Genomic DNA, 12101 nt, shown 5'->3' with positions numbered 1-12101 from the left:
ATAAACTAATACCTCTTCAGTGACCACAACCAGCAAAGACAATCAAATAACGTAAAATAGTGTCCAAATCACCTGTCCTTTGGTTTTCTTTGTTTATCACTTCAAATCAATATAATGATTGTTCAATATCTGAAATATTTAGTTAAAAAGAATTAATATTAATATTAGTTAATAATAGTTAATAATAGTTAACTACAGTATCACTAGTTGTCGACAATGAGTCTAATGAGTTGTCTTTACAAGAAATACATGCAATCAATAACTCATCAAATAATATGCAAATTAAAGTTAAATTTAAGACAATTAGTAGATTAGAGATAATGTTTGAAAATAATATTAAATCAATTGAATCAATAAAATAGTAATTAATATATAAATCAATAATCAAATCAATGATACGTACAATAGGTATGCACTGAATGGCGGATCAATCGCTTAATGGTTTGTCTCTCACTATATGTTCAGTGCTTTGTCTCAACATTTGTGTGACGTTTCACTCAAACTATACTAAACTGTATTAAAGGTATTAATATTATAAAGAGAGTCAAACTTCAATCGAGTCCAGTGACCAACCAATACATACATTCATATATAATGTTACAAACATTACAACCAATAATACAATACAATAGCAATACAAACCTTGTTTGACGTCTTTTGCCTATAAAGTAGTTTACTTTACTGTATATACTGTACTGTATATACTGTACTGTATATACTGTACTGTATATACTGTACTGTATATACTGTACTGTATATACTGTACTGTATATACTGTACTGMACTTTAAACACTAATTATTGGTTAAAAATAAGACAAAGTTTCAAATTATTACTTATATATTATAAACTAATGTATAGTTTAGTCTATATTACAATATGTTGAATGTCTGATAAATGTACTGACATTGAGATTATCAATATAACTAATAATTGATTACTATTGACCATATAGTCAAACATACAACTATATGATTACAAAACAATATCATATTTTAATAGTTTATAAGATTGGCATCAATTGAATAGTTGTTCACACATTATAATGTACTATAAATGTAATATAAGTGCTGATTGTGTTCAATGACCAGTTCATGCATTTCAATGTCATTCAATAGTTCATTGATCTGAAAAAAATATTAGTTTAGATATTTTTTAACATATTTCTACATTACATACAAATGTGTACATAATGTACATGATCATTTTAGATAATAATCAACTTAAAATTATTAAAAAGTAGTCAAAAAAAAGTTAATTAAAACTCAATAAATTTAAATATAATACAGTAATATGCGTTTATTGTGACTAAAAATGTCATATTTCACAAATATATATTCAATAAATTGCCAATAATTGTTTCAAATACCATTTATTTTAAATATAAAACTAATATATGTACTGTATATAAAAATATTTAATTATAGCCTTATTTAATAGTTATAAAAATTAGTTTTTAAATAATATTTTCTATAACAGATTATAACAGAAAATATTATTTACATATTAACTGAATTTTTAAATTGCTAAATAAAAATGATTCAAAAAGTTAAATTATAATTATTTATTGTTACTTATACCGTAGTACTTATATAGTAGTTTAATGTTAAATTATAGTTAAAGTATACATTAAATCTTTAATTTAAAGTAAAATGCAAGTTTACAATGTTTGGCAAATATTAATTTGAAAATATTTTGATACAAATTTTGTTGCAATACAAACTATAACTCTAATTATAAACTATTGTAATATTTGTTGACAATTACTGAAATATTAATTATAAAAACAAGTATATTTTATTGATATCAAACAATATTAAATTATTTAACAAAAAATAGAAATTAACAAATGAATAATATACCAATTTAATGAATAATACAATATATCAATCAAATGACTTAAATTAGAAAAGTATTACTTTATAAATAAATAATTATTATAAAAATTGTATAAAATTTGCAATGTATTAACTTTTTAATACAATTAAAGTACGGTAAGTATTAATTAGTTAAATAATATTTAATTGACTTGTTTTATGTTGACTTTCAAATCATTGCCATTACTATGAATGACATCAATAACTATTTCAATCATATCGTTTTCATATCTCTTGAGTTCATCATAAGTCACTTGAGATTCCTTAACCAGTGAGCACTTGTATGCCTGTGGTTTCAATAGGGAATAATCTGCTTTCAAAACTCGACATTTGTTTGCATTTATTTTTTCAGTATTTCCGTAATCAATAAATTGAATGTCAATTTCATCCGAATTAATCGCTTTTATGTTTGCCCTATACCACTGACCGTCACCACTAAATGGAGCAGCAATTGTATCGTTTACTTTCAAAGATTTTATATCTAATGCCTCGACTATACCGGTATTGTTATTACTATAATATTGTGTCATATTTTCAGTTAATGCATTAATTTCATCAAACTTTGAAGACAATTGACAATAGAAAGTCATATCCGAATAAGTGGCTGATATAAACACATTATCGATTGGTTCACTATTTACTAATTCAGTAGTTTTAAGTGTGTCACCACTTGTCAATACAGTAGCGCTTGATATAATAGTATTATCCAATTCAATATCTTTAGATGTCTCATCATTTATCAGTTCAATAACTTTGGATTTATTAGTATTTGTTAATTCGGTAGCATTGCATTCATCAATCTTTGGCACTTCAATAGCATCGGTTGAATTTATATTTGCTGTTACAATAGGTTTAGACATATCATTATCAGTCAATTCATTGGCATTAGATGTATCACTGTTTACTAATTCAATTGTTTTGGAAATATCTTTATCAACCAATTCAGTATCTTTAGATGTGACACCATTTGTTATTACAGTTGCATTTGATATATTATTAGTCAATTCAGTATCTTTAGATGTATCACAGTTTGTAGCTTCAATAGCTTTAGATATATCTTCAATAACCAATTCAACCTCTTTGGATGTATCACTCTTTACCAGTTCAATAGATTTAGATACATCTTTATTAGCCAATTCAACTTCTTTGGATTTATCGCTGTTTACTAATTCAATCGTTTTGTGAATATTTTCATTATCCAATTCAAAGTTTTTAGATGTATCTCTATTTGCCATTTCAATAGATTTAGATGTGTTATCATGTGTTGCTAATTCAATAGCATTGGACACACTGGATATATCATTACTTATTAATTCAGTAGTATATGATATATTCCCATTTGACAATTTAGTGGTATTGGATATATTATTAGTCAATTGTGTAGTTTTTAATGTATCACTTTTTGACACTTCAATAGCATTGGATTTGGACGTATTTGGTATCTCAATAGCTTTAGATATATCATTATTAGCCAATTCAATAGCTTTGGATGTATTACTATTTGTTAATTCGGAAGCATTGGATACGTCAACTTTTACCATTTCAATAGTATTGATTGAATGCATATTTGATGTTACAGTAGGTTTAGGTATATCATTATTAGCTAATTTAGTTGCTTTGAATGTATCGCCATTTGTCAATATAGTAGCCTTTGGTATATCATTAATGGCATTTGTCTTAATTAGATCGGGATTATTGTTACCGATAATAGCAAAAGTTTTGGCAAATTCTTGATGACATAGTATAGCATTGCTGTCATCAAAATGCATATACATATTATTTCCGTTGATAATTATTTTCTTCTTAATTGTGTCACTTGTGTCAGTATTAACAGATTCACTCTTCAGATATTTATTAGTCGCTTTAAAGACATTATTATCGTTGGGTATATCCAATGCTTTGAGAACCTCTTCAGCACTGCTATCATACAAAACATATCCATCGCAATACTGAACCAAATTGGCAATCAAAGGCTGATTCAAATAATTATCGTAAACACGAATACATTCAGTGTTTTTAGTGATTCCGATGACTTCACACTGAAAGCTATGCATTAGGAACTGATTGAGACACGAAACAACTTTATCGACATCCCATCCTTTGATAATAAAAATTAATTAATTAATCATTTCATTCAATATTCAAATAGTGTTTACAAACCATTAGTTTTATGTTTAATGTCAGCCAAGAAAAATCTTTGAGCTAAAGATTTCTCTTCAAAGAGTTGATCGCAAACGACTAGATGTTTGAATTGAACCCAATCTTCACTTCCGAAGTCAATGTATGAAACYAGAGCTCTATTAGACTGTTGATCCACATGAGTGACGACAACCCGATAGAAGTGCAGATCATTGGCCATACTTTTCAAACAAATATTATTAATTTAATTATAAAGTTATAATAATATGTTGACATACTGTGTGAGAAGTGTGTCCCCCACTTGTGGTACCGGAGCCGATGTCATCAGCAATGACTTCATGGCAAACAAATCACTTAAATGCTTATGAAATGAATCCAACAATTGCTTAACACGTGTGCAACTCTTGACATCAGTTTGGCTCCAGATCTCAATGCCATCGCTGGTCACYGATATGTTGGTAATCATACAACGCATAAACTTTGGTTTAATTATCAATTGATCCATAAGTTAGTCACTTAAGGATTACAACAATTAGTTTAATTAAGTTATAGTTTTAAACTATAAGTCATTACAACTAATGGCGCCTAAAGTCACAAACCATCTAATGATTGACACACTCTCTCACTATTGGATAACACATAGTGTATAGAGATGTTCACCCATTACACACACATTACACACATTTCATTAAATTTAATAATCAATGTTTTATATTATAAATAATTCAATTGAACTTTAAATTATCAGTTATTTATTATTAGTTTATTGTAATTAAATTTATAGAAATTTGTATTTACTATACAATAGTGTAGTATAAATTAAAAGAGTTATCAACACCTCTACTATATTGTATTGAATACTTGGAGATATTTATTGATAATGTAATACTGTATTGTATTTTGTATTGAATTGAATTGAATTGAATTGAATTGAATTAATAACTTATTGAATAATTTAGTAAATTTATAGTTTAGTGATTAATACACTATTAATATAATATTAAATATTATTAATGTATGGTTTGTATGATTTGTTGATAACTTTATTAATTTATATAAATATATTATTTTCTAATTAATTATTTTCTTAACCAATGATTTAAAGCAATTTTTATTACATGAATAATAAATTGGATGAATTTTAATTGAAATATTGATTAACAATTGAATGAATTGTTGAGATTTGATGGCAGTATCAACTCTGGTGATAGTGAACCGGGAGAATGTGCCACTAGTGGTGAGGAGTCGGACACCGATGTCATCAACAGACACTATATCATCACTATTTCATATGCATTCATGTCTTGATATAATTAATGAGAAACAATCAAATAGGGATCAGTTTATAGGTGTTGTCACCCAAACTGAAAGCCATAAGATATATGGCTTTTGTTCGACAACTAACACCAAAATCCTACTTATGGTAACTCCTCAGGCCTTCCGTGACAATGAGGCCCGACTTATCATGAAGTCTGTCCACAATACGTATGTCAATGTGACCTCTGGTAACCCTTTCTATCAATTTGGTCAACAAATTAAGTCTAAGTATGACATATAGGATAATATTTAATATAATAGTGTATTGATTGACATTTATTTAATTATTTAGACATTTGGATCAAGTAATCGACGCTATATTTTCTAATTATTAGCCATTCGTACGATTAAATTGTTTTATTATAAATTTTGTAAAATATTTTCAAATAATTATTGTATTATAAATTTCTCAATAAAAAACAATCGTTTAATTTCTAATTATTGTAAAAAATATAGAAAATTCTAAAATGTTGTCATTAATGAGGTTTGACTGTAATTTAAAAAAGTTATAAAAATGCGAATAATATGAGTGACTATACATTAGTTTAAGTGTATATTATATGTGAAGCACTGATATTAATGCTGTACTGTATATAGCATTGAGTTAACAAACAGTTGTTGTGAGAGGTGTGTCAACAACTCATCCATTAAAGACAAAACTAAATATTGATTATAATTATAATTAATTGATTATTATTTACAAGAAAACGATAGACAATGACTATTAACGACGTCGTAAACCAATCGGCGGCTAATAAGACGCACGCATTGGCCGTCACTCGAGATTACATATCACAGCCGAGACTAACSTATAAGACAGTGACCGGAGTTAACGGTCCGCTCGTTATTTTGGACGACGTAAAGTTCCCGAAGTTTTCTGAAATTGTTAAATTAGTTTTAGCCGACGGCACGACCAGAACTGGACAAGTGCTAGAAGTGAGCGGTTCTAAGGCTGTCGTACAGGTATTTGAAGGGACGTCAGGTATTGATGCCCGACATACTGTCTGCGAGTTTACAGGTTTGTCACAATTACCTGATAAGACATAAACCCGTTATTACTTATTGTTTATTCATATATTAATAGGCGATATATTACGGACTCCTGTATCTGAGGATATGTTGGGTAGAATTTTTAACGGTTCGGGTAAACCTATAGATCGCGGACCTCCAGTTCTCGCTGAAGATTATCTCGATATTATGGGACAACCTATAAATCCTGAGTCTCGTACATATCCACAGGAGATGATCCAAACTGGTATATCAGCTATTGATGTGATGAATTCCATAGCCAGAGGACAGAAGATCCCGATATTTTCAGCGGCAGGTTTGCCACACAATGAAATTGCGGCCCAAATCTGTCGACAGGGAAGTCTTGTAAAGACTCCGGGCAGTGATATCGTTGACGATAACTTTGCCATTGTATTTGCTGCTATGGGTGTAAACATGGAAACGGCCAGATTCTTCAAACAAGATTTTGAAGAGAACGGCTCAATGGAAAACGTTTGTCTTTTCCTTAACTTAGCTAATGATCCAACCATTGAGCGTATTATTACACCACGTCTTGCTTTGACTACTGCCGAGTTCTTAGCCTATCAGTGCGAGAAACATGTACTCGTCATCCTTACTGATATGTCTTCATATGCAGAGGCGTTGCGTGAAGTAATTATTTAATTTTGATTACCGCTATTTATGTGTTTACATAATTATAATGTCATTTATTAGGTATCAGCTGCTCGTGAGGAAGTGCCCGGTAGACGTGGTTTCCCAGGTTATATGTACACCGATTTGGCCACAATTTATGAAAGAGCCGGTAGAGTTGAAGGACGTACTGGTTCTATAACCCAAATCCCAATCTTAACGATGCCTAACGATGATATTACTCATCCTATTCCTGATCTTACTGGATATATCACCGAAGGTCAAGTCTATATTGATCGACACTTACATAATAGACAAATATATCCCCCGATTAATGTATTGCCATCTTTAAGTCGACTTATGAAATCTGCTATTGGAGAGGGAATGACTCGCAAAGATCACTCCGATGTCTCAAATCAGTTGTACGCCTGCTATGCAATTGGTAAAGACGTTCAGGCAATGAAAGCTGTCGTCGGCGAGGAAGCGCTCAGTCCGGAAGACTTGTTGTATTTAGAGTTTTTAGGAAAGTTTGAGAAAAACTTTATATCTCAAGTAAGAAACTGCAATAACGAGTCTGTAATCAATTAATTATGAGTTTTTAATTATTTTAAGGGAAATTATGAGAATCGGACAGTATTTGAGTCGCTAGATATTGGATGGCAATTGTTGAGGATATTCCCCAAAGAAATGCTTAAACGTATTCCACAAACAACTTTGGCTGAATTCTATCCGCGACAGACCGGTAGTGCCGGAGCTAACATAGGAGTGTCCGGCAAAAAATAAACTACAAATATATTTCACATATTTTATTCAAATTAAATGTGGGTTTTAAAGATTCATTACTAGTCGAGAGTTAATTATCGTAAAAAATCATTCCGTTTCGTAATTTCAATTCAATTCCAGCCAAGACTTATAAAACAATAATAAGACAATTGATGTCACATATAATAAGTCATATTATTATTATCTAATATAATATAAATTCTAAATATACAGTACCGTATATAACAAGTTATCTATATATTATAAATAATCGCAATAAATTGTTATGGATTCTGTAAATCAAGATTACAGTTACTTATTGTAAACAAATTGTCAAATAAAGTTTAGAGATTTTAAATTAAATATCGATTATTTGTAAATGAAATTATTTATTAATAAGACAGTCATTTAAATCCTACGGTAAGCTAAATCTACATAATATTCACAAATAGTAGTAAACAATTACTGTAGATATTAATGCCATACTTTTATTAATCATGAGATCAATGACAGAGTAATGAATTAATGTTATATCTTGTGATGTGTTTTATTAAAGTAACAATCGTTTGTCTGTATTTATATCACAGAACAATTTGGAACCAATTGTATAATTATAAGAAACTTGTTTTATCTTTTTGAGAATCTTTGACATAAATATATCAATAAAAAGCTATCAAACTATTAATCAGATTTATCAGAGTAGTCGTCTTCATCGCTATTATTTGAATCCATGTCTTCTAAATCGCTTTCATTATCAGTTAACTTGGCTTCACTTTCATCCGAGTCATTCGCTATAAAATTTTGAGTTGACTTTTTGGGTCCTTTCCTTCCTTTCGATTCATTTGAATTGATCGCTTGATTAGGTTTAGGCTTTCGGTATTCATAGACTAAGGGATAGATTCTTTCGACAGCAGTCTGAACGGCACCAATACTGGGAGCAGTTATAGTGATGGCTCCCGTTTGAAATATCTTCAGAACTGCTTTTATATCTTTCATTCGATATGTGGCTCCGGGATGTAGCTCTGGTTCATAGCTTTTATGTAATTATACAAAATTATTAAATTAAATTTGATTTGTCAGTCATCTTACACTACTTGTCATACCTCGCAATAGGTCTGTGTTCAGCACTAAAGTCGTGAATTTTGATACCAAATGGCAGAATACAAGTGCCCAACACATTGACCACTCGATAGCTATTAAACTTAACTTTAAATCCTAATTTTTGTAGACATCGGGCTATACGACGAGCACCACATTTGGCTGAGTCCTCAGTTGTTGCTCCGGTGCACGTGATCTTTCCGGATGACCAGATACTTGCGGTAACAGAAGGTGCCCGCAGTTTCATTAATATCATCTAAAAATTTATTAAAATTTGTTAATAAAATAAAATATCATATGTATTGTCAATTCAATTAATTAACCGATTGCTCTCTTTTGTAGACAACATTAGATCCTTTGCTAGCAATTTGTCGTAGATTTAGGTGACATTTGACACTAAAATTGGTGACAACATTACTAATAGTGATATCGACTTCGGGCTCGGATTCTTCATTGTTGTCATTATTGTCTTTGTGGTCATTGTCACCATTTTGTTGACAAACCTCTTGTTTGATGCCATCGATGGTACCATTTTGAGTACTCATGTCTTGTTATTGTCAATCAATCAAAATCAACGAAAGTCTTTCAGTCATTCATTTCATTGTTTTTCTATCAAATGTTGCATTTTATTACATTCACTAATCATTTGTAGTTAAACTAAATGTCTATTAATTAAATAAATTTCAATGTAATCACAAATATAACATACAATCACTTAAAATATACACAAATATTATGCTATTGTTTGTCTAATACGCTATGTTTTCACCGATTCTCACATGAGATGTGAGTCCACTCATTGAGTCACTCAATACTATACATACAATACAATACAGTATACAGTAGTCTATAATATCAAATGTTTTACCAAATTATTATAGCATAACATTATTACACTATAAGAACAGTACTGTAAAGTAAACTAAACTAAAGTATAGTAAATATTTCAATACAATACAGTACTACTATTATAGGACTCCATTGAATTCATTTCAAAATCATTAAAAAGTTAATTAAAAACATTTTTAATTAATTAAAATTTTATTTATTAACTAATAAGACATTTTACATATATCTTATGTAATATTAACAAAATACTTTTGGATGAAATGTGTGGACAAATAGCAATTACAAATGTATTGATAACTTTTGAAAATGCATTAGTTGTCTAATAAATAGCAAATAATGGTTATTATAAGTAAATTTATTAATACAATGTGTTTACAATTGTATAAAATAGACTTGATCAATTTACATATATTTGATTTGGATACTTATTTTGTCAATGAAAATAAATGCAAATAATATTTTTATTAAATATATTCTAGTATTCAATTTTAAACAAATGTATACCAAGTTTTATATTATTGCACACAACTATTATGAGTTACAATTAAAATACATTATAAAGTTTATTATTACAATTATTACATTAATTATTAAATACGATTATCATATATAGTCTAATATAACTTATATAATGTATTATTAAGTATTTTACAAAAATAACTGAATATTGACTTAATACAAGAATATGATCTAGGTTAATATAGAATATGATCTAGGTTAATATAGAATATTTTAATTATAATAAATGTCACGTAAATGAGTCGATATTGAATGTAATATAAGTACTGATTGAAAAAAGATTGAATAATTAGAAAATAATTTAATAATTTAATTTATAATAATTTAATTTATAATAATTTAATTTATAATAATTTAATTTATAATAATTTAATTTATAATAATTTAATTTATAATAATTTAATTTAATTTAACTGTATTAGCATTACATCAATATAAATACATATCATGAGTACTACAGTATATATACAATACATTAATTGTCGTAATTAATGTCCATAAAATTGATGTGTGAATGTAGTAAATTTATTATAAGTTAAAATCATACATTGAGTTTAATGGCACACAAGTAATCATTATAACTTATAGAGTAATGTATAGCAATATTGTTGTAGTAATACATGATTACAATATATGATTAAATAATTTAAAATAACAAAAAACTTGGAAATACTGTAAATAATTTTTTATAATAAATTAATTTTAATTTTTTTCAGTAACTTTATATTTTTCAGTGTGTATTGAATTGCAATAATGTACTGTAGTTAGAGTTTATTTTTTAATATTCTACCTAGCTTATTTTGTATTATAAAATATTTTATCATGCTCAAATAATTTGCATAATTGGTTTTGATTTAAAAAATAAACTTTACTTATGGTTTGGGAATATCAAGTCTACAATAAATGTACTATAGATTTGTTGATATGTATATGAAGGCAATGCATGATTATATATATTTGATATAAATAGTGTTGTATTATAGAGAGTGAGTATTATTATGATTGTTGTATGGGTTGAGTATAGAGAGGAGTAGTTTGATGTAAGCACTGGTATGTGTGATGACGTGCTGAGTGCTGACCAATGGTATAGTGTTTAGTGAATGTCTTTATTGAATGCTTTCATGCAATCAAAATGTCGTCCATTTGTCGATGAAATTGTTGGTGTGATTGTAGTGAAGACCGATTGATTGGTCCGTAATTGTGATTGTCGTGGTTGATGATCACCATATATACTATTGAACAGTTGTTAAAGACAGTGAACATCACACCAGTGCCCGACACTCAACACTACCTAATAATATATATAACAAGTGTTGGTATAGATTGCGACTCAATATAGAGATAGCGCTCTTAAAGTGTCTTATATTACTTGTCATTGCATTTGATGACATCCCTGTCATTGAAGACATTTGTTTAATTATTTGCTTCCTATTTGTCACCATTTGATGGGATGAGCTCAAGAGCCCACTCGTGCCAACCTATAATGCAATTGATTTAATACTATCACCTGTTCATCACTTTTTTGCATCAATTAATATTATCATTGTTTGTATTCAAACATCATTTCATATTTACTATTATTTACTTTTATTTATATTTATATTAAATTAACATTAAATTAATTGTTTATCTATTAATACATACATATATATAATTAGCGGTCATTATCTTACAGATAATATGATATATTCTTAAATTATAATATTGTCTACGTTTGGACCAATTGGTGACAAACATTGATTACCACTTAATTTAATTGAAGATTGTTTTTCATTGTGTTTTATCCCATAAGAGCTCTAATATTTAAATTAAGTTTATTTTATTTGATTCAAAGTGACAAATGAATTATATTTAATTGTCATATAGTTTATTGAAAAGATGTAAACAAATAGTTGTCATCAAT

At 28.3% G+C, this 12101-nt stretch overlaps 4 protein-coding genes across 4 annotated transcripts; 2 read left to right on the top strand and 2 right to left on the bottom strand.

The window, feature by feature from the left end:
- Nucleotides 1-1993: 1993 nt before the first annotated feature.
- LOC128952101 (uncharacterized) lies at nucleotides 1994-4686 on the bottom strand. The gene is made up of 3 exons (XM_054297437.1): nucleotides 4294-4686; nucleotides 4037-4236; nucleotides 1994-3974 (listed from the first exon to the last, which is right to left on the bottom strand). Exons 1-3 carry the CDS (start codon nucleotides 4518-4520, stop codon nucleotides 2020-2022), a joined length of 2382 nt encoding a protein of 793 aa, XP_054153412.1. The 5' UTR covers nucleotides 4521-4686; the 3' UTR covers nucleotides 1994-2019.
- A 434-nt stretch (nucleotides 4687-5120) lies between these two features.
- Nucleotides 5121-5679, top strand: LOC128952109 (trafficking protein particle complex subunit 2-like protein). Its single transcript, XM_054297445.1, has 2 exons — nucleotides 5121-5560; nucleotides 5625-5679. Exons 1-2 carry the CDS (start codon nucleotides 5202-5204, stop codon nucleotides 5665-5667), a joined length of 402 nt encoding a protein of 133 aa, XP_054153420.1. The 5' UTR covers nucleotides 5121-5201; the 3' UTR covers nucleotides 5668-5679.
- Nucleotides 5680-5877: 198 nt separating this feature from the next.
- On the top strand, nucleotides 5878-8060 carry LOC128952106 (V-type proton ATPase subunit B). Its single transcript, XM_054297441.1, has 4 exons — nucleotides 5878-6350; nucleotides 6417-6991; nucleotides 7055-7522; nucleotides 7583-8060. Exons 1-4 carry the CDS (start codon nucleotides 6050-6052, stop codon nucleotides 7751-7753), a joined length of 1515 nt encoding a protein of 504 aa, XP_054153416.1. The 5' UTR covers nucleotides 5878-6049; the 3' UTR covers nucleotides 7754-8060.
- A 92-nt stretch (nucleotides 8061-8152) lies between these two features.
- Nucleotides 8153-9709, bottom strand: LOC128952108 (TATA box-binding protein-like 1). Its single transcript, XM_054297444.1, has 3 exons — nucleotides 9154-9709; nucleotides 8836-9086; nucleotides 8153-8765 (listed from the first exon to the last, which is right to left on the bottom strand). The coding sequence occupies exons 1-3, from the start codon at nucleotides 9373-9375 to the stop codon at nucleotides 8414-8416; spliced, it is 825 nt and encodes a 274-aa protein (XP_054153419.1). The 5' UTR covers nucleotides 9376-9709; the 3' UTR covers nucleotides 8153-8413.
- Between the last annotated feature and the right edge of the window lie 2392 nt (nucleotides 9710-12101).

Source organism: Oppia nitens, unplaced genomic scaffold (genome assembly GCF_028296485.1).
Source record: "Oppia nitens isolate AA-2021 unplaced genomic scaffold, nextdenovo-longstitch-racon4-pilon3 scaffold1_pilon_pilon_pilon, whole genome shotgun sequence".
Lineage (NCBI taxonomy): Eukaryota > Metazoa > Arthropoda > Arachnida > Sarcoptiformes > Oppiidae > Oppia > Oppia nitens.
Note: the sequence above shows the minus strand (reverse complement) of the source record. Positions and strands in the feature narration are given on the sequence as shown.

Excerpts from the sequence above, each read along its gene's own strand:
- LOC128952109 (XM_054297445.1), top strand. The coding sequence starts at position 5,202 with ATGGCAGTATCAACTCTGGTGATAGTGAACCGGGAGAATGTGCCACTA. Across the intron at positions 5,561-5,624 it reads GGTCAACAAATTAAGTCTAA|ACATTTGGATCAAGTAATCG; the intron begins GTATGACATATA and ends TTAATTATTTAG.
- LOC128952108 (XM_054297444.1), bottom strand. The coding sequence starts at position 9,375 with ATGAGTACTCAAAATGGTACCATCGATGGCATCAAACAAGAGGTTTGT. Across the intron at positions 9,087-9,153 it reads TCTACAAAAGAGAGCAATCG|ATGATATTAATGAAACTGCG; the intron begins GTTAATTAATTG and ends ATAAATTTTTAG. Across the intron at positions 8,766-8,835 it reads GAACACAGACCTATTGCGAG|CTATGAACCAGAGCTACATC; the intron begins GTATGACAAGTA and ends ATTACATAAAAG.